We start from the raw sequence: 20,611 nt of genomic DNA, 5'->3' as shown, positions 1-20,611 counted from the left end.
AGACACGGCACGCCACTCGACACGGAGCGTCTCTTATCACGGTCACACATCTTGTAGTGCGACACCGCACCGCCTACCGGAGCCGCTCTTTAGCGACGTACATGGTCGCACGTTTTCTTGAGTCTGGGCTGAATGCCTTTGAGTTCTGACGGCTCTTTTGCATAGACATGCGAAACGGTTGCGTGAAGGAAGGCTTCGACTTTGCCTCACGCCTCAAGATCTACTCTTCCCTGCTTCTAGGGAAAGCCGTCTTGACACTTCCCCACGGAGCATTTGTTCTTTTGTCCTTGGGATTACACATCATCACCTTCTCAGTCACTTCATGGGGTCCGGCGCTGTTTCTAAGAACGGGGGCGTTTTGTCTTTCTTTTCATTCTTTGGCATTTATTTCACCCTTCTCTTTTATTTTGTCTGTCCTGGGTTCGTTCCTTTTCGTTTTTTTAGTCTCTGATGTGGACACACCCTCTGTGCGCCTTGAGGAGAGGTGTAGATGATGGGGGAGATTTGGGTTTGGGTGTGCGCTGATGATGGGATGGGATGGGATAGAGCAGTGGATGGGCGCGTGGGTGTCTTGCAGAGTGAGGAGTAGTGAAATGCAAGCGCTTTGAACGAATTTGTGCCATGTGACTTGTGATATCGTGATTGTTGTAACCGTGAGCCACCAAGACTTGATAATGTTCGAGCACCCAAGATTCAGCAGCATCACGAGAGATGAGATTCGTTGTAAGAAAGATTAGCATCACAAAGCAGATATTGCGTGACATCCATTGTTGACATGTTGAACATGTTTGTATTGTACAGTAGCTAAATGTACATCATCCACCTCTTGTTCTTCGTTGCCCATCATGAACGGGGGGTAAAATGTTGTACAATCCATCCCAAGCAGACGCTTTCTTTCTACCAACGCCCAAAATGCATACCCTTCTACCAATTCCCTCACCACCAAGACTACTTTTGCTTCCTCGGCCCCGTCATGTGCTTTTGCATTCGTGAGAGGTGGTAGTTGATCGTGTTTGTGGGTGCGGGAGGAGGCGCGGGACCGTCCATGCACTTGCGGAGCTGTGTCTCGACGGCGGCGCAGCCTGTGGCATTGTATCCGGCAGAAGCCCAGCAGGCTATTTTACGTTAGTATGCCGAATCTTCAAGGTGGAGGGAGGGGAGAAATGTACCGAGGACGCTCGACATGATGGCGATGCACGGGTTCTCGACCTTGCGCTTCGGATCGTGGACGCGCAGGGTCTTGAGGGGAGGAAGACGGATAGCCTTGTGACGGCCCGACATGATTGCTCAGTAGGTATCTTCTGGAGATCCAATTGACGGCGTGGGGAGTCGGGACTCGGAGGTTCAGATGCCGCTCGTCGTGATGAGCTCGCTGCGATGGTGGATTGAAACCTTTGGAGTTGAGGGTCACGTGTGGGCGGTGAGCGGGAAATGTCCGGTGATGGGATGATAAGATAAGAGCTGATGATAAGATGGTGAAGTCATGCCATGGCATGGAGACAGGGAGCTGCTGGCTATGACCCAGTATACACAGCCACTCAGTTCCCAACTGGCAAGGCCTTCTCCAAACTATCAGTGACACCAATATCATGAATGAAAGAATAATGCACCCATCATGGAGAAATTCTCACTGATTCCCTCAGAACTTCCTCGTCTAGCTCTCGCCACAACGCAGATCACTAGCCACAGCCACCCCCACAGCCACATCTCAACCCAAGCCCATGACACTCGGCCGACCACTCACATCCAACTTCCAACCTCAATCCATGTTGATCTTCTTCATGCGACACTTCCAGGTTTTCACCGTGACTGGTTACGTGACATGACGCAGGATTCTAGAGCCCTGTCCATGACCGTTGATCCTCCGAGGCGCAGTCTCTCAAAGTGGAAAATGCCGTTGTAAGACGTAAACTGAATGTTTGACACCGCCGGCTCCTTCTCACCACCCACCTCGCCACTACCCAATAGACTCTTAAACCAATGACGTTTTACCCTCTATGGTGGTCAGGAAGCTTCTAAAAACAACCCTGTATGACCCGGGATGACAACCAAACAAGTGAATATCTGACCGATCATGGTGTCAAGGCAGACTTGGTAGGGCAGACCGTTTCATCATGGAGCATCGCATTGCCCCATTGCTGTGACTTCATATCTCTTGGCTGTGTTTCTTAAGACCTCTGGCGCTCCAAAACACCAAACCTGGAAGTCTCAAGCATCAAACACACATCCGGTCCATCTACAGTTGCCAACAATGGAGAAGCCAAGTATGTCCTTCATCAACCTACACAAGCATCATCACTAACTCTCCAAGCTCCCCCTCAGAACGAACAACACCCCACCTTCACCGCAAACCAAGCGGTCAACCAAGACCAACCGCCGACCTACAACAACCGAGACTTCTCTTCTCCCCTCGCCCAGCCGCCTCTCACGAACCCAGGCTCTCCCCCTCCAGCTCATATCCACAACCCGAATGATTTCCCACCGCAGTCTCAGGGCCAACCGCCACAGTCTCATGGCCAGCCGCCGCAGCAGAACCTCAACAGCGTGCCGCTCCAGAGCCTGCAGAGCCAGAGTGCGCCGGTCGTGTGTCCGAGCTGCGGCGTAAGGGACTTTACCGTCACCACAGCCGAGGCTGGTGGCTTTACACAGTGAGTTTCTTTCAGAAAGGTTGAAAGATGGAAGTTGACCATGTTAGTGCCGCTGCGGCGTTGGTATGCTTCGTGAGTTGCCTGGGATGTATCCCGTATTGCATCTCGTCACTTAAGGATGTGCACCATCGCTGTGCCAATGTAAGTCCGAGATGTCCTCTACATAAACACGACACTGACGTTACAAGTGCGGCGTTCCGCTTGCAGATTACCACCGTAGCGGTCGTACCGAGGTGCGTTGCTGGCAGAAGTAAAGGCATTGTAGCAATGCTAGATTGAAACAGAAATGAAGGCCTATACTGTTTGGGTGGATTTGTTAATTGTCTCTTGTTCCGTTATGATACCATCAACTGCCTTCACCAGGCACAAATCCCTGTCCTTCTCGTCTTTCCTCTGTCATTAGAAAAGACCTAAATCAGATGCTCAAACACACGTTACACCTGTCAACCTCGATCGCAACGCTAAAGGTGTAACATGTTCATGGAGGACGATGCCTCTTCCTAATGTATGTCATACATCGTGCCTGACCCGACCGTATCTATCATGCCAGTGATACCGTACTGTACAACCCGACTCCTCTAGACAACGTCAAACTTCTCCTCATCTAGATCCATGCTCTCGGTAGCTCGAGGAACGCTTCTGAGGGCTGCCCAGCCTGTTTTCACAGGAACTTGTGCTGCGGGCTTCTTAGTAGGTGGCGGTGCAGCGACCTCAGGCTCTGGCTCCTCCTCCTCTTCGGCTGCCTCCTCTTCTCCCTCTCCTTCTCCTTCGCCCTCCTCTTCCTCATCCTCATCCTCCTCGTCGTCTTCGTCGTCATCATCGTCGTCGTCATCGCTCGAATCTCCCGATCCGTCACTGTCGGCATCGCTACCAGGATCATAGTCTTCTTCGTCCTCATCCTCTTCATCCTGCAGCTCCTGCTCAGCCTCGAGCTGCGCCTTTTGAAGCTCAGACATGCCCTCCTGACCAGCTTCTCCCTCTGCAGCTGCCCCATTCTCCTCGGCACTCTTCTTAGGTCCTCGATTCTCGGCCAACTCTAGCTTCGCCTTTCTCTGCTCAGCCATGCTGCGATCCTGCAGGCGGTTGCGCTTGATGTACTCGTCGATACCACCGTAGTCCTCCTGGTCCAACATGGAGAACTCGAGCTCCTCGGTCGCGTCGCCTTCGCCTGCAAAGACTTCTGTGACGATATTGAACGTCCTCTGCAGAATGTTCGTGTAGCTGGTCGCAGCGATGCGGTTCAGTGGGATGAACATGAGAGGCTTCCTGAAGCCCCAGAAAATGCCGTTCTCGAGGAAAAAGAGGTATCCATCCTTGGAGCCTCTAAAGGCCTTGACATGCACGGCCTTCTCGTTTGGTCGATGGGGCTGTCGGACCATGCTCTGGAACTTGTTTGGGTCGGCAGAGGTGATGTCGACATTGTTGCCTGCGGGCTTGAGGTACCGTCCAAAGGCCCAGTGAAAGAGGGACTTGTAGTTGTCCGACACAGCAGCTGCGGCTCCAGCCTCAGGGCCTCCGATGGTGCCCTGCTTCGGGGCCGTTGCGGGTACTGTGAAGACGAGCGGCTCTATCGTAGGAGGGTTCGTCTTGGAAGGGAGGCATGTTCCTCTGGGGAACAGGACGTAGTTGTGCTGAACTTGAGCCTTCTCAGGCACGGGAAGGTAAAAGGCGTATTCTGCCTTGTGTTAGCAAAAGTATCAGGCTAAGAAGCCATCAATCACGCACCAATGTCGGACCAGGCATGTGTTATGGCCGGAATTGGAGCCGTCGTTCCAGGAGCGCGAGCATAGAAGTGATTCGCCGTAAAGCACAGCTCAAACTTTTTTCTCTGCGGCACCGAAACCGAAATCTCCTTGATCTCCAAGAGCACGGGCTCGTCCGCGGCGTTGGTCTCTGGCTTCACGCTGGCCTTTGTTCCATTCGCGGTCCCGTTGGTCTGCTGAACATCGACTCTTCTCTTCTTGTGCGCGGGTTCGCAACTTCCCTGAAGCTGATCGTAGACATGGTTCGCGATTTCGTTGAACAGAGCAATCCGTCCTGGAGAATCTGGCGGAAAAAGTTAGTAACAAGTTGTCACAGCCTGCTCAGGGGTATTGTTTACCTGCTGCCCTCTGGATGCCTTGCAGAATGTCTGGGCGGGCCTGAAAGAGGGAGCCCAGCTTCTCTGTATCAAGCGAGACACCCATGGCTGCTCCAATCGCCTACGCTGTGAACAATAACACAGCTTTTTTTGGTGAGATTGGGTGTTGATGCAGGTGAAAAGAATTGTTGCAGGTTTGTTGGTGGTGAAAGGACGGGCGCATCGTCATGGTCAATTTCCAAAAGAGTGCGATAAGATAACGATCCAATCCAATCCATCCATGACGCCGGGCGCTTATTAGTCAGGTTCCCCCGGCGCTTAACCTGAGGCCCCCTATAACTTTGGTGGCTTGCAGGTGATTTCAGGGGGCTTTCAGCGCCTGACGTCAGGGGCTTCCCCGCGACGGGCATCAATTCACTGGGAAAGGTGAAGCTTCTGTCGGTCAAAGGAAAGGGTCCGTCGTTCGTGTTTCAAAGAGTTGTTCATTCCATGCAAAGCGATATATCATCATGACGACCCCATTCCCCAATCTCTACACACACCGCAAGGTCGCCGACACGGCAGCCAAGGCCTGCGACATCTGCTACAAGTCCAGCACGTCGGTGCTGATCACGCCAGATCAAAAGGTAAACGAGTAGCGGGAAGCGGCATGATGGAACATGAGGCTTATGCAGTCGCCCTGGTAGGACTTTTTCTTTGTGTGCCCCGTCCATCTCAAGGACCGCTACTTTTGCACGCCCAAGGTTGATGAGGAGGCTGAGAAGGCGAAGCGTGAGAAGGAGTTAGAGGAGGAAAAGGAACGGGTCAAGAAGGAGTACGAGGAGAAGCAGCGCAAGAAGAAGGAGAAGGAGGACAAGGACAAGAAGGACAAGGATAAGAAGAAGGGCAAAGATGATGATAAAGACAAGGACAAGGATAAGGATGAGAAGGAAAAGGACGATGAGACCAAGGTGTGTTTCCTTCGACTCTGGCGATATCTGCACCAGACTGATGATATGCAGGACAAAGAAGAGGACAAACCGACGCCTGAACCCGAAGAGCCCCGCGTGTTTGAGCTAAAGAGGTATCATCCACATCCCACTTTATTGATTGACACTCTCTGACAATTACAGCTCGTTTTACCAGCAAAGGTTGATGAAGAAGCGACAAGCCGAGGCAGCAAAACTCCAACGGGAACGAATGTCAAAGCCCGGTTACTTTCCATCCGTCCCCTCGGATGCTCCCAGTAGGGGATGAGTTGTTTCTAGGTCTCCCATAGATTTTGAGCGACAGCCTCCCTTGTTTGTGTGACGGCGTACAAGCTGCATTCGGCCCAGTGGCATCACGTTGACCCCTATTCAGATAAACCTGAAAGGCATCTGTTTCGACCTAGGCATAGGGATGATAATAAGATCCATGCATTGCAAAGAATTATTCTCGTTTTTGCTGTTCTCATCTCGTGTATCTCTCCTTGCCTTTGCCCCCTCACTCTCCAAGTTCAATGTTCCCCTGGTTTACCTCTGCTGGAGCTCATCGACCCTGAGACCCAGTTATTCAACAGAACCCTTTCTGTACTATATTCATATCCCTGAGATACACAGCATGCACATTTAAACGCTACTTTTAGGTATTCTCTCGGTCAACATTTGCACTTGTGGTGCTATAACTCATGGGTTAAGAGGAAGTAAATGTTTAGGCGCTCTCAAGGTTTAGGACAATATCTATAAGAAGATAGTTCAAGATAGTAATATTTTAGATCTATTTTATTGATCAATGTATCAAATGTATTTAGGGGAGGATGTGTTAATGCCCTTATAGTTGAGTGAAGCGCCTGCTTTTCATTGCCAGGAGAGACTGGCCTGCAATCCGATAGTTGGAAGGAGCCTCGTTCATGTGATGCCTTAGGATCCCTCATCCACTCAGGTCAACGTCGACACTTCTCTCTCTTTCACCATCATCATCAAACCACATTCCACTGGCAGTCTTTCACAATGAGTTCTCGCCCCTTGCTTCCATTGCCACCTCGTTTTGGGCCTCCCCCGGAGTCGATGATGTTCACAGTGCGAAGAGCCGCATCTAGTCTCCCGCCGATTCAGCAATGCTTTGACCAACACCATCTTCATGTCAGTATCAACTGCGGCGTCTGTGATAAAGAATTGTCAGAGGGATCCCACTGCATGATCAGTGAGCCGATCGCATGTCTCTGTGTATCCTGGGCTGACAGGCATAACAGTATACTCCAAGACCTTCCCGAGAGGACCCTGGAATTCCGTCTCGACACGTGTTCGGCTTCGTCCAGGCCATATCCTTTGGCAAGGTGACGGCCTCTGCTTCTGCAGTATTGGACGCGACAAGAGCTTGCCCCCCGGTGCCGCCCTCACCCATCTTCACTGCTTCTTTCTGTTCTTCGGACGCAGCCCTCCACGCGCAGTCTTCCGTCACATGCGCGACCGTCTGGCCACAGCATTAACCTTCCGTGGATTCGACAAGGCGCCTTTCAACCGTCACTACACGATCCGCTTCCCACGGGATGTGTCCGTTGCCGCCTTCCTCAAAACAGCCGCACAGCTTGGCTTAGGCCATCTTGAGAGTCTACCGGACGAAGTCATTTCCATCATCGCCAGGCTCTACGTGGGCTCTCCTTTCTTGGACGCAGTGCGAGTCATGGCCACTTCCCTTGAGCTCCGCGCCTTCACTCCCCATTGTGTCTGGTTCTCTCTCCAAGAAGTGATATCCTGGAAACGCGGAGACGCTGTTCCAGTGCTTGCTAGCCCTCAAAGTCCCCAACCGGGGCCAGTCAGGATCACTCTCGATCCCCGTGGCATATTTTGTGTGGATCGTGAGACTGGAGGGAACCCGTTACATACGCAGCGTTTCGTGCGCATTCAAGACGGCAAAGGAGTGAAGCTGTACTTCAAGGTATGGGTGGAGGCCTCGCTTATACACCGTCAGGCACATCAACTTACTGGTTCAGGACGGTTTGGCATACTTGAAGCGACCCGAAGGGCATACCTGGTTTCAGATCAATGAGCCTCTTCTTACGCGGCGCACCGAGGGTATCATAGGCTACATTCTTCCACCTCCCGTGGACAGTTACGGTCACCCTATTCTTCCCACGCAAGCACCACCACCACCATGGTCACCAACACAGTGATTGGGGGTAGATTTGGGTAGAGGTTGGGGAGAAGTTATTCTTAACTTTTGAAGTGTACTGTTGTATTGGCTACTTCTATACAAATAAGAATACACAGCCTCAGGCACATAGCCTTACGCACATAGTCCAAAGCGCTTCTGATGCCCTTCATTCCATACCGAGGATGGTATTAGTTTACTCACATATTAGCTACTTCTTTATAGAAGATTGTAGAAGTTACCCTCAGGTCATAAATAGGAGTATGTAACCTGAGGCTCCTCTCATACTCCTTTCTTCCATAAAGGGGATAACATGAGTTTACTCTAATGCTGCCTATTTCCATACCAAGGATAATAAAAGTTTACTCTTAAACCACCCAAGTAGTTCTATGCAGAGAACGATACACAGCCTTCGGTGCAGTTGCTCAAGCAACATCCATCTCGATACATGTTCAAGACAACGACAACAATGATTGGGTCACTCAAAAACTCTCCATAAACTCTCCGAGCTTGACAAACCGGACTTTGCAAAACGCGATCCCCATAACCCCGAACCCTGCCAAGGCAAACATCCCATCCATCCTTGCAGTAGATTGTGTGTCCCTCGCCATCCCTGTTTTTTCAACATCCAGACCTTCCTTTCCCGCTTAAAACACGCAAAATGCTACATCCGACGGACCAGAAACAAAAAACAAGACATGGGATTCTCTCAAATCTCGCATGAGGGGTCGAAAGTGTGGAATGCGACGCTCAGGGTGCGCGGATCTGGGAAGTCATGCGAGGTGGTCTGCTTAGTGCTTACCCGCGTCACCGGGGAATGGGTCATCCTAGGGAACGAGAACGACGTCGACTTGTCGGCTCGGTCTTGGCGCGAATAACGAGAGCGAGAGTATCGAGCACTCTAGTTGAGGAGTTGCTGCTGCATGTGGGAGACGAGATATGCTCGAGTTCCATTGCAGCCAACACACACAAAAGCCAAGCATACATACATGTCCCTTGGCTAGAAACCCTCATCCCCCCACTACATTAGGTGTACTCGTAAGAAAAGAACAAGTCAAAAACCTTTTTTTCTCTCTTTCTGTGTGTGACCAAAAGTAGACACATCCATCGGCGATGGGCAACATATTCGGATCCGAAACACACAAATCGCAACAACCATGACACACAAAAGCGATCTTGACGTCTGACCTCCCCCTCCCTTCTCGCCTGATGACCGCAGGACGCATCACCAAAAGACAATAACCCCCGCCGGTGAGCGGTGGTTGTCGCTTGGACCTTGCTTGACCAAAGTGCCTGATCAGGGTGGAAGATGCCGTTTGGCGAGCGGACCAAAAAGCAAGCATCGTGAGATTCTTGATTCCAAACCCCTTCATTGTAATTCTCCACAGTAAGTCCATTATAGGGCTGACATGAGGATACAGTAGCAACGTGTGACTCTACTCAAGCGATATTACCCATCTTCTCTCTTGTAGCAGCGGGCTCTGTGTGTCCATGTCGGCCGACGATGGTCGGGGGATGGGATGTGACTGCAACCCGGGCGTCAGCGGGCTAGTCTTGACGCAGGCCAATGTTTGCAAGTCTCTCTGCAATAACACATAGCACCACCTTTTTTCATGCTGATGCAGGTCAACTGCAGTGATCGTCTCCGAGTCCGATATATCTCTCACTCGCGTCATTTCTCCCTTAAGCATCAAGACGTCACTTCGGCCCATAAGCAAGGGGGAGTGTGAACTTCTCAGTCCCGTAGAAACCCATGATTCACCGAACAAACCAAATCTCAACATCTCACCGAGAAAAAGAAAAGCACACACACACCGCCCGTAGAGTAGCGTCTCTCCCCCAGTAAGCCCGGTCGGTGGGTTGGGGTTACAACAATGGATCATACCGCGCGCAGCTTTCCGCACCCACGGCACTCTCTCACACACCGATGGCGTGCTGAGGACGCAAAGGGTGTAGAGACAAGAGGTACATGAGCTCCGTCAGACACCAAGTACCTCTCTCAAAGAGTAGGGGGGCGTGGGAGACCTGTCAGCCCGGACCCACGGTTCGAAGGAATACCCTCCCACCCTCATCGCCTTCTAGGGCTTTGCTGGAACAACCTTGTCCAGAGCGAAAGGCTCTCTTGATCTGGAGGAAAGCCGCGCGGTGCGTTATTGAATCCCGATCAGCCATCTTTCTCCACCAGGGCGTAGTAAGAGACGTAGGGCTGACAAGGCGCTCGGCACGTCGGGAGTTCCAGGGGGTGCAGACCAACGACCATTGAGGCTATACGGAGCGCCAGAAGCAAGTACTGTAAATATTTGTCCCAACGGCATCCGCAGCTCCCGTCTCTGCCGCAGAGAGGGTGGGCGATGCCGTCCTGGCTTGCATAGCACTATCGCGGGTTTAGTCTCTACTCGGCATAGAGTGTCCATGCAGTCAGATGGATAAAAAGGGCCTTGTTCGATGAGGCACGCAACGGGTAGATAGGGTGTGGTTCGACGACGCTAGATCGAAAGCGTAAACAAGAAAAAGCAGGTTGGTTCTGCAACACAAAAAACGCGGAGAGCCTCGTGATCCGTGTCCCGCATTGTTGTTTTGCTGCGTCCTCCAAAGAAGGTATCAAGACTCGAGGAGGGTGGGTATCCTAGAACCATGTCAGTGACAGCTTTGGGAACAACGCTCGTCAAGACGTCATCACCTTCTTTGTCAGTTGAAGCTATGGCCACCGCATGACAAGACTTCTCTCCATCAAGAGAAGCTCTCCTCTCCCGTGGCATCCCATGGTTGCGAGCTCCTTGGCACGTAGTGGAGTTGATGGTATGAGGCCACTAACACTTCCGCAGCCTATCGCACACACAAGGCACATAGCAAAAGGGCGCAAAATCAGCCCAAAACAGGACGACGAGATTCCAATAAATGCCCCATAAGGCAACCGCCGAGAAGCGAGGGGAACTCCACAGGAGAGAATCCACAGTCGTAAGCAGGCAAGCACTGTTTTAGCTAGGTTAGCCAGCCACTTGTCAGAAGCTTGATACAATCATAGATCGCAAAACAATAACAAAATCCACTCAGATCATTGATCGAGAGCTGAAAAAAGTCGTCCAATCGAGTGTGTTCCCTCGGGTTCCCGCCAACGTGGCTGGCTGCCTTGCTGACACTCACTTCTCTCTTTCAGCCCCATCTAGGCAAAACCACCAACACCACCTTTTTGACCAGGGTCTTGGCAAAGCCCACGATATCCGGGCATTGCTTCTTGTACTGTAGGCAGTCTTTGCAATGTTGTGAATCTCTCATTGGTCCTGGAACCGATAGGGCGTTCAGCCTTACGGTGGCGGAGTCCGAGTCCGAGGGGGTGTTTTCCCCCTCCCCTCTCCATTTTTCGAAACAGTAAGACGGTGATTCTAAATCGTGCTGATCCTTCCAAGGCTGCTACTGGTTCTAGTAAACAAAAAAAAAAAAACAAGCAAAAAAACAGCCTGGGCGAACTATACCATAGCGCACCGCCGCCGCCCCAGGCAGAGTGAGCGGGGAACTCTTCTTTCGGATCATGCCTGTCCGAGATGGATATCGCTGACCACAGAATAGGCATCGCCCGACAAGGGACCATCACATTCGAGAACACGTCCGTCCTCCCCATGTCATGTCGTGTGTGCCCGAGAGGGGCCCATCTCTTCACTTGGCAGTCCGTCATCAGCCTCGTTAGGCGGGTCATCATGTCGTCCCAGTGCGTCCTCTTCTTTCTTCTTTCTGCCTGGTTGAGATCGCAAATCCAAGACACCATGTCTGACAGGTATGATCGGCCGGGGGACCCTAGTGCTGATGTCAAAGAGACCAAGACGGGCCATTATTGAAACTCGTCGGATGCTTCTGCCTCGCAATCTTATTTCCCAATGCCGTCTGGCGTGCCCTCTTCCCATCTCCAGGAACCATCCGATCCTCCCGTCTTTTGCCTCTGATGATCCCTCCGAGTATGCATACCCTTCTATACCCTCCGAACCTCCCGGCTCTGCTGTCTGTCCCCCTCTATGACACCTCATGCATGGTCTGGCCTGCCTTGCACACACGCACGTTTTTTCACGACACGCCCTGTAAGCCCTAACTGTCTGCCTCCCGCCTGTGTGAGAATGCACATACCCCACTGCGCATTCGCCCACTCTCTCAGTGGCCGGCTCGCTACTCATACCTTCTCTTGACAAGGCGATGCAAGGATCGAGGGCGGAATCTTCCTTGTTGGACAGAGGAGAAGCTATCATGTGTGTAGACATCCAGTCTGTCCCCGGTTCTGCAGCCGAGCTCGGGGCCCGGTGGGTCCCCGGCCATCCTCTCGGCGACGGAGCCTGGTATCGGACCTTTGGGACTTCGGGTCGGCGACCTCGCGGGGGTTTCTGCCACCTGCAGTAGAAATCACACTTGCTTCTCACAAGTTTCCGCTTCGCGTAGCTGCTGCACCGGGCGGCATCCGGATACCCATGCTCTGGCTGGCGCCCAGCCCTACCGGCCGCTTCACCACATCATCCACCCTCGCCCTCTGCAGCGAGAACGCCGGTGTCACCCATCCCCCACAAGAGCACCGGAATCCCTTCCAGTCGTACCGACCCACGCCCGCACCGCACTTGGCGTTGGGGCATAGCAGCCGTCCGTTGAGCTCGCCCTTCTCCAGCACGCTTCGCATCCAGCTCAGCGGCTCGACAAAGAAGTGCTGGCAGGGAGTCGCAGGCGAGCTCTTGTCAGGCTGACGGTGATCGATGATGAAGGGGGCTGTGACCAGGGTGCGACGACACTTCTTACATCGTAGACTGACTCCCGATTCGTCACGAGGCTGAGCTTCCTCGTCCTCGAAACGGAGCCTCGTAGGTGCCTGGCCGACTGCAAGGTTCTCCTCCACCTCACGCTTGTAAGCCCACCGCTGGTAGACTGGGTGAGCCTCGACGTCATCGGGACATCCCATCTCCCACCACAAGGCGAGTTGATCCATGAATCCAGGGTTGGGCTCGGCCATGGGGCGGGTGCGTCGAACAAAGGTAAGAGCGGCGTGGACCGCCTCCTGGGCCGTGGCTTTTCGCGAGCGATTCACCTCAGGCTGTGGGATGGCGTGGGTCGGGTCCGAGATGGCTGTAGGCGTGATATTGGGGTCGAACCGGTTCGGATAGCGCCAGAGCAGGTAAGCAATAACCGCAGAGACCGACCTCGACTTTCCGGCGGCGCAATGAACAAAGACGCCTCCCTTCTCCTTCTTGCCATTATTGTTGTCAATATTCAGATGCTCGACTCCCTTCTCTAATGAGACACCCCCATCGTCTGCGTCCTCCACCTTGACTCCATCCTCGCGTCGGCTCGCCCTCAGACCTTCCTCGATGAATCTGACAGCCTTGGGGAGCTCGATCAGCAGGTCAGCGTCATCCACATCGTCAATGTCGATGACGAGGTGACGAAAGTCCTTTCCGTAGTCGATCCAGGGTTCGTCTTTGAAGTTCTTGAGTGCCGACGGGTTGAACGGGACAAGGGACAGGACGTGCGTGATGCGACGGTCGGTCAACGAGTCGGAACGGCGCAGGGCCCAGAGCCTATGCAGCGTGAGCATAACCGAGTCACGCATGAAGCGTCACATGGGGCTTATTCGAGGGTATCAGTTTACTCACCCACCAACAAACAACTCGTCCTGTCCATCGATGCGACTCAACGCCATCTGTGCGATGCTCCGCTTGAGGAGCTCTAGTTCTCCGGCTTCAAACTGGTGCCCGAGGTCCTCCCACTGCTGCAGACGCGTGTCTTCCTTTTCGTCTTGCTGCGCTGCCAGGTCGCTGACTGCGTAGTGGTCGCCTCGGTTGGTCTTTTCGTCCGCCAGGATGCAGGTTGAATTGGGTCGTGATTCGGGTCTCTCGTGGCGTGTCGAGGAGTCGCAAGTTGGTCTATGCGTGATATTTATCGTCTATCGCAAGAATGTCTCGTGCTCGAAGAAAGGACCAGCAATATATCAACAAATTCAACAGTCATCAACAAAGTTCAATGTATAGATCTCGGTGTGATTCACAACCGTGACAACTTTTTCCACCATTGCCCCTCCTTCACGCGCCACAACCGCATTTACCCCGCCATCCGGTCTAGCCACACTTTGAAATTCCCATTAACCACTTAGCCACAAAAAAAAGGACCCTCAAAAAGGACCCTTTTTTCCATCCAATGTCTCAGTTAATCCCCAAGCCACGCCCGACGCCAAATCTTAGCAAACCTCGAAAACCCTGGGACGTTTTGTTTTCCTCGACACGCTGCTAGCCCAAACAGGGCATGCACTTCGTAATATGTCCATCTCTCTTCCCACGCTATTGGATTTTTAAACTCAAAAAAAGGCCTCCAGCCTCACTGCCAGGACCCTTGTCCCTGACCCCCAAGCCTTACAGGGCGATCTTCATCATCGTGTCGACCACGTGACCCGGACCCTGCTCCGTCTCCGCCAAGAATCATTGTTGGATCTTCCCGTATTCTCACCGAATTAAATACACAGCTTCGTAAAAGGGGAGCAAGAGCGACAATTATCCATGAGCAAGAAGAGTGCATTAGCTCCAGGCTCAGCTTCTTTCTGCCCAAGCTGAAGAGAATGAAAAAACTCAACATGAGAAATGACGATTGCACACCCTCCTTTTTGCCAAGGGACACGAATTTCCCAAAGAGGCAGCTGGTGTCTTCAACTCGCAGCTTAGTTGTATCTGTAATTCCGCTCAGGACCCCATCATGAACTTGGTTGCTCGTTTAAACAGCCTTGCCAAGCAACCGTTGAATTTCTACCTCGTCTAGGCTGAAACCATGGGTGCATGCACTGCAGATTAACCACGAGGCCTTTATCATGGAAATTGCCATCCTCAACAATTAGACCCTGCAACGCCTCTCAGCACAACCCCCATCTGCCTTGAGAGCCCTGCGTTTCACCATGGATCGTTACATCACAAGGGTAACCGGGTACTTGGGACAGGACAGGACGGACGGGACGGGACACGGGCGGGAGGACGCGAGCTTGGTTTGCTTTGCTTTGCTTTGCTTTGCTTTGCTTTCACATCTTTTATTCTTGTTCATTGACTGCTTACATTGTATGGATCGCTTCACACTCACTACCTTGCTAAGTCTTCTCGTCTGCTCTGCTCTGCTGCTGTGTATTGATTGCCCAGGAACCCAAACATGAAATCAAAGTGCCATCCGTCCCAATGCCGTTTCCGTTTCCGTGTCCGTTGCCATGATAGAACCTTTTTGTGCCGTTACCCATGAGATGATGCATGCGACATCAGCATCAAGCTGTGTCAGCTAATATGTATACGAAGTAAAGCCCATTTCCTCCCCTCTTTGTCTTGCGAGTTGTACATGAGCGACAACCCCAAATAATAAACTGTAGTGTAAACCCAGATCATGTCAATAACGCCCGGTTCCTTTCGTCATAACCTTCTTTCGTGTAGCTGGCGCCGGCAGTCGTCAAGGTTGCTCAACCGTGCCCAGGCTGCCAGCAGGGATCTTCAGCCCAGTCAGCAAGTAGCGCCTCCACCGACGCATGGCCAGAGGCCACCGTCTCGCCATCTGCCATCCACAGTGGTGCTGTTCCATCGCCAAAACTCATCTCGCCAGACGCAACTGAGGCTGTCAGACCGGGCGAACCTTTCGCCATTCGAGACTCAGCCCAAAGACGCCATGTGGTTGTGATGCAGACGTCTCCGCTAGGAACGCCTAGCTATCCAGCCAAGGTTGAGTCGAGTCGAGCCGTCGTCCAAATGCCGCATTGCTTTGCTTGTCGGTGCGAAAGGGCGGTCCATGATCCACGGCAGCATCATTTCCTGTCCCTCCCTCTCGAAAGCACTGCCACAATGGCCGGTCGGTTCAGCCCTCCACTGACCCCAGCAGTTGGGTACGGTCAAGCACGCCCTGTGCACGTTCGCTGCGCGCGGAATACCCCGATGGGACTCGGGAGATCAGCGCCCGTCGCCTAGCCGCTCGCTGATTCGCTTTGTAGTCCTGCCGCATCTGCATCCTGCGACAGTCCGTCAACGCGAAACAGTTTCTTCTCCACAATTTGTCGTTTAACTCGTTCGCTAAGCATGGGATGCTTGGGTGGCCGCGCATCCCATGGGTGGGTGGAAAATTGTGCAACTGTGCTGTGCGCGCGTCTTGTCTTGACTTGTCGTCGTCCCAAACCTTTTGAAGACGCCGTCTGGGCTGGATGATTGTCGATCCGTATCATCGGTCTTTGAGTCGTCGGCCGCGTTTTGGCCCGTCTCGTCTCGTTTGGCAGTCCAGGCTCCCTGTGCTGTTTTGTGACCCACTGACATCTCCTAGCGGCGACGGCTCGTTTTGTACCCCGCCTTCATCAGCCCCATCCTCCACTCATCTTGAATTTCCAACATACCACCCCAGAATCGTCGTCATCTGGCGGCCGACCTCTCATTCAACTCCAGTGCCCCTTTGTTGTGTGCGCGGCCGAACCTGGGCTGTGGTTGATCGTTCCATTTCATATCCAGTATTTACCGGGGGGTTGGATCCTCGTCCATCATACAGGCGTTCTCGAGCATGTTGGTCCACTTGCCGCTCGTGCCTGCGTGGCTGTGCTTCAGATGCTGTCTGAAGTGGTCCGCACGGTAAAACTTCTTGGACGAGTTGCACTCTCTAAACTTGTGCACCTCTTGCAGGTGCTTGATCCGCTCGTCCCAATCCTGGTCTGTGGCGTGTCGAGGCGCATTACCACCGCTGAGCACTCCTGTGCCAGGCCCGCGTCCAGACCGCGGGAATTCGTCGCCGCAGTAGCCACAGGTGTCAGCTTCTCCAGGCCGGTTGGTCGAGTCGTGGAAGGCCCGGTCATATCCAGAGAGCGCAGAGCATGACCACGAATGGCGACGGACATGGAGCGAGTTTTGGTGGCGCTCAGCCTCGTTCTTGTTCTTGAAGCGGTTTCCGCAAAAGCTGCACTCGTATTGCTTCTCAGCTTCGTGGGCGCTAGTTTTTTTTTGTCAGCAACCATGTTCCACATTGAATCGTGTAAAACCATCATCTGACACAACTTCACGTAAGATGGCTGATGTCGTAATTAAATCTGACTTACTTGAGTTCCTCGAGCGTCTCGAATCGCTTTGGCTTCTTGGGGCAGCACTCGCACATGAAGAAACCCTGCATCTTGGATCCGCCAGGCTTTTGTACTTCAGTGATCTTGCGCGTGCTGGCTCCCGAGACGGTCCTAGAGTGGACCGAGCCGCGACCCGAGATGGAGGTTCGAGGGCTGGGGTTGAGGGAGACAGGCGCCGTGTAAGGCGAGTTGCACGAAGTGGGGGAAATGCCACCAGGTGACAATCCTACAGGTGAACGTCGACCATAAGAATTGGCATTAGTGATGCTCGTTGTGGGGATGGACATTGTCGAGATGTATGAGTTGGATCGAGACGTCGACACCGAAGGCATGGTAGCTCCTCGAGCCAGAGTAGCAAGCCGTGTAGGCGAGCCACGAGAGCTCAGGTCACGTCGACGCGAGAAATCGGCCGTCATGGCGAGAAGATGATCGTTGGGGTCATTCGGGCTGGCTGCCCTCCGCTTCTGGCCACCCGGCATGTAGGCATCATCGATGTGAAGTCTCTTCAGCGATTGTCCATCTTCCATCTCCATGTCTTCCCCATTGAAATCGTAGCTCGACTGTGTTGACGTAGCATCATCGCTGTTGTTCCTCTTGGTTCGTGTTCGAGGGGAGCGATCGATATCAGAGCTATCGTTAGGTGACCGATCTCCGTAGTGGAAGGGGGTGCTTCGTGGGGAGATGGCAGTGTGAATTGGCGTCTCAGTCAGCCTTGCTGGGGAGCCCAGGATATTGTTGCGGGTGTGAATGGGAAGCTGGACGGGAAGGCTGAGCGCGGGAGGGAATCGCCCCTCTGCTGAAGGCCTCCGGGAGAAGGGCTCGGCGGCTGAGGCACTGAGAAGTGATCGTGGCGGTGACCTTTCGGAGAGTCTGATTGGGCCAAGCTTCTTCTTAAGGCTGTCACCGTCAATATCGGCAGGGGATCGGAATTGAAAGTGGTCGTGGAGACGACCAAAGCTTGTAGGAATGGACTCGCGAGACCTGTTCATGTCAGTGTTAGTTGATGTCCCTGAACAATGAGTCGACACCAGAATTCCTGGGAGCCCATTGGCAGGGCCAGCCGCTGGTGGCATTGTAAATCCCATACCTGTCGGTTGATGAGTAACTGGCATAACCCTCGTCTCGGTCACCAATGTCCCTTCGCTGGTAGACGGGGTGTTCATCGTGATAGGACGAGGTCATGCTTCCGTAACCGCTAGCAAAGGAACCATGTGTAGTATACTCGCGCTTGATACCCATATCTTCGGGAGGAGCAGGTTGATCAGCTCCTGGGAAATATCGAGGAGGAGGCAAAGGAGGAGGAACGTCGTTGGGGGTCTGGATTCCTGGTATTGACATGGCAGGACTCCGACCAAAAGGCAATTCGTGATGACTCGCGTGTGATCGGAACCGGTCGCCTGGGGGAGGGGCAATGATGCTCGGGAGAGGCGGCGCGGCGTCTCTATATTGTGGTGGGAAGGCCATGGTGTTGAGCTTGGCTGTTGACCTGTCCAGCTGAGGATGGAGCACGAGGCAAGACAATGGCAGCTGAAGTTCGGGGAGGCTTGAGCTAGGATGACGAAGGGCCGATCCCTGACGTGAACGACCCTTTTCTTCGGTACCCTATGAATTGCGTTTGCCAGCGGCCTCCTTTTTTTCTCGCCTGCCCTTTCCCGGCGACTCGTTGCGCAGGGTGAGACGGAGTGGTTCTGCAGTGGCGATGTTATGGACTCGGAGCAGCCGCTAGGTCCAAGACACCACAGGAGATCCAGCTGGGGGCCGCCGGTGCCGTAAAGAAGCGACGAATGACAGAGCGCGCTGGGGGTGTTGCTCTGAAAGTGGCCTGGTCTAGTAGGGGGAGTATGAGTATGGCGGATGGAGAGGGAGAGAGGGGAAAGGAGAGGCGAGAAAGTAGATGAAATAGAAGGGGGAGGGAAGGGAATGAAACGAATAAAAAAAAGAGTTTTGAAGAGCGGGATGTGGTGTTGAAGAATGGAAAGGTGGGAGAAGGTCGGGCGGCGGTTAAGATTGTTGACGTTGCTGTTCCTGGAGCTGGCAGGTGCTCTCTAGACTGGCACCCATGTACCGCAGTCAAGAGCAAAAGGGAAAGAGGTCCACGACTAGCCCGCTCCAGAGGGTAGCCTCACCACGAGGAGAATGTGGCGGAATTAGGTGTGACGACAACAGCGGGGAGGCGGACGCAAGCATGTACGCACACGCCTAGAGTTGGTGGATTGGGCAAGGTATTTCTTTGTTTTTTTTGCTTGTTTTTTTGTTTTTCCCTCTGTTTTTCCTTTTCAGTCCAAATTCCTCGGGAATAGACTGAAATACAAGAAGATGAGGGGACAAAAAAGCTGAAAGAGAACAAGCACGAGGAGGAAAAGAGATGTGGGAGATGTCCCCAAGAAGAGGTGCAATGGGGGGGCGTGTGGACGGGCGTGCACATAATAATTGAAAGAGTGAAAAGTTGCGAGGTGCCCTATTACTTGTCCATCCTCCCAAGGGTCGCCTCTAGATGCAGTTTGCACATCCGTGCCTTGTAGCATCAGTGCGTGCCTACCTGCGCATTTAGGGGGCGTGTGTGGTGGCATCCATCCAGGCAAAAGGATCCCATCCATGGAAGGGAAGGGTGCCGCGCAGCGCATGTGTTACTACGTACAACTGTCAGTTGGGCCTGTCAGTCTATCCTTATCCCGTCCATGGATGTCTCTGTCTGTAGCCAACTGCGGCGCACGCATATAGTGCTTGGGTGCTCCGTCGGCGGGCATTTCATTTGGACAGAGTTCCATCCTGGGTCCGTTTGTGCTGTACTGTGCTGTACTCGTAGCCAACGCCCGCTTGTATGTCATGTCGCCCAAAGATCGTGATGTGGGAGAGATCCATCGCCTCCCCTCTTCCTCTGCTAGTTCCCTGTGCTCGCTCTCGTTCACTGTCATCCTCGGACTTGATGACTTGATCTCCATTGATTGTTCAACCCCCCTGACCTCGCTCGCACTCGTTGCTTACATTAGAGCACCTACATACATCCATAGCACTGGAGCTCCAGGCTGAGATGCAGAATCTACCCAAGGGGGTGCGGCTTCGAATCTGGCTTGCGTTCCACCTTTGAGCATGCCCGTGGCCCACCACCTGAATCAACCCCCCGCCCCGGGCTGCCTGAGCCTGAGGAGCCCTGTGAACTGCCCGCCTTACGGGCTCTTGAGCCCTGTCTCTCAAGTGGGCATCTCCCAGCCGGGGGGGAGGGCCCTATAGCCCTGTGCCCTGGAGGGCTGCACTTGGGGGGAGGGAGTTGAGGGGAGTGTGAGAGGGTGTGTGCGGGATAGCTTCGCGGGGGAGGGGTGGGTAGGCTGTAGGGCCGACATTTGTGGGCGTGGTTTCCAAAGGTACAAGTCCTCTGCTCTGGGTCAAGTACCATGGATTGGATTGAGCAAGCCCTCGTCAGCCTCTGTCAGCCCTTGCTCACCTTCTACTCCGACCGAATCGGCACTGCGCAGCGAGCACCCTTTTCGGATCGCCGTTGGCGCAACGCAACCTTCATGTCTGTCAGTCCCCATTGCGTTGGGCGGGCGGGTAATTTTTTCCACATTTTTTTGCCTTTTTCTGTCTGTCTGTGTTTCTATTTCCCTGGATGTTGACGGTTGGTGACAAGGCCGAGGGTGCGAGGGGGTTGCATGAGAGATGCTGCATCTTGCTGCTCTCGATACAACCAACGCCCAA

General features: G+C 53.3%; 7 protein-coding genes across 7 annotated transcripts; 3 read left to right on the top strand and 4 right to left on the bottom strand.

Moving 5' to 3' along the window:
* Nucleotides 1-948: 948 nt before the first annotated feature.
* NCS57_00188700 (37S ribosomal protein mrp10, mitochondrial) lies at nucleotides 949-1,281 on the bottom strand (the record flags this gene model as incomplete). Its single annotated transcript, XM_053051935.1, has 2 exons — nucleotides 949-1,115; nucleotides 1,170-1,281. 2 exons carry the CDS (start codon nucleotides 1,279-1,281, stop codon nucleotides 949-951), a joined length of 279 nt encoding a protein of 92 aa, XP_052920450.1.
* A 958-nt stretch (nucleotides 1,282-2,239) lies between these two features.
* NCS57_00188600 (LITAF domain-containing protein) lies at nucleotides 2,240-2,902 on the top strand (the record flags this gene model as incomplete). The annotated part of the gene is made up of 4 exons (XM_053051934.1): nucleotides 2,240-2,264; nucleotides 2,312-2,648; nucleotides 2,696-2,789; nucleotides 2,837-2,902. The coding sequence occupies exons 1-4, from the start codon at nucleotides 2,252-2,254 to the stop codon at nucleotides 2,900-2,902; spliced, it is 510 nt and encodes a 169-aa protein (XP_052920449.1). The 5' UTR covers nucleotides 2,240-2,251.
* Nucleotides 2,903-3,226: 324 nt separating this feature from the next.
* Nucleotides 3,227-4,834, bottom strand: NCS57_00188500 (uncharacterized protein; the record flags this gene model as incomplete). The annotated part of the gene is made up of 3 exons (XM_053051933.1): nucleotides 3,227-4,323; nucleotides 4,374-4,694; nucleotides 4,750-4,834. 3 exons carry the CDS (start codon nucleotides 4,832-4,834, stop codon nucleotides 3,227-3,229), a joined length of 1,503 nt encoding a protein of 500 aa, XP_052920448.1.
* A 313-nt stretch (nucleotides 4,835-5,147) lies between these two features.
* Nucleotides 5,148-5,964, top strand: NCS57_00188400 (uncharacterized protein; the record flags this gene model as incomplete). The annotated part of the gene is made up of 4 exons (XM_053051932.1): nucleotides 5,148-5,354; nucleotides 5,415-5,678; nucleotides 5,730-5,791; nucleotides 5,841-5,964. Exons 1-4 carry the CDS (start codon nucleotides 5,238-5,240, stop codon nucleotides 5,962-5,964), a joined length of 567 nt encoding a protein of 188 aa, XP_052920447.1. The 5' UTR covers nucleotides 5,148-5,237.
* A 734-nt stretch (nucleotides 5,965-6,698) lies between these two features.
* NCS57_00188300 (uncharacterized protein) lies at nucleotides 6,699-7,861 on the top strand (the record flags this gene model as incomplete). The annotated part of the gene is made up of 3 exons (XM_053051931.1): nucleotides 6,699-6,891; nucleotides 6,941-7,626; nucleotides 7,682-7,861. The coding sequence occupies 3 exons, from the start codon at nucleotides 6,699-6,701 to the stop codon at nucleotides 7,859-7,861; spliced, it is 1,059 nt and encodes a 352-aa protein (XP_052920446.1).
* Nucleotides 7,862-12,238: 4,377 nt separating this feature from the next.
* Nucleotides 12,239-14,234, bottom strand: NCS57_00188200 (TYR-PHOSPHATASE-2 domain-containing protein; the record flags this gene model as incomplete). The annotated part of the gene is made up of 3 exons (XM_053051930.1): nucleotides 12,239-13,385; nucleotides 13,461-13,730; nucleotides 14,218-14,234. 3 exons carry the CDS (start codon nucleotides 14,232-14,234, stop codon nucleotides 12,239-12,241), a joined length of 1,434 nt encoding a protein of 477 aa, XP_052920445.1.
* A 2,085-nt stretch (nucleotides 14,235-16,319) lies between these two features.
* NCS57_00188100 (uncharacterized protein) lies at nucleotides 16,320-18,379 on the bottom strand (the record flags this gene model as incomplete). The annotated part of the gene is made up of 3 exons (XM_053051929.1): nucleotides 16,320-16,788; nucleotides 16,895-17,896; nucleotides 18,003-18,379. The coding sequence occupies 3 exons, from the start codon at nucleotides 18,377-18,379 to the stop codon at nucleotides 16,320-16,322; spliced, it is 1,848 nt and encodes a 615-aa protein (XP_052920444.1).
* Between the last annotated feature and the right edge of the window lie 2,232 nt (nucleotides 18,380-20,611).

Source organism: Fusarium keratoplasticum, chromosome 1 (genome assembly GCF_025433545.1).
Source record: "Fusarium keratoplasticum isolate Fu6.1 chromosome 1, whole genome shotgun sequence".
In the NCBI taxonomy this organism is placed as follows: domain Eukaryota; kingdom Fungi; phylum Ascomycota; class Sordariomycetes; order Hypocreales; family Nectriaceae; genus Fusarium; species Fusarium keratoplasticum.
This window is presented reverse-complemented; position numbering and strand designations above follow the sequence as displayed.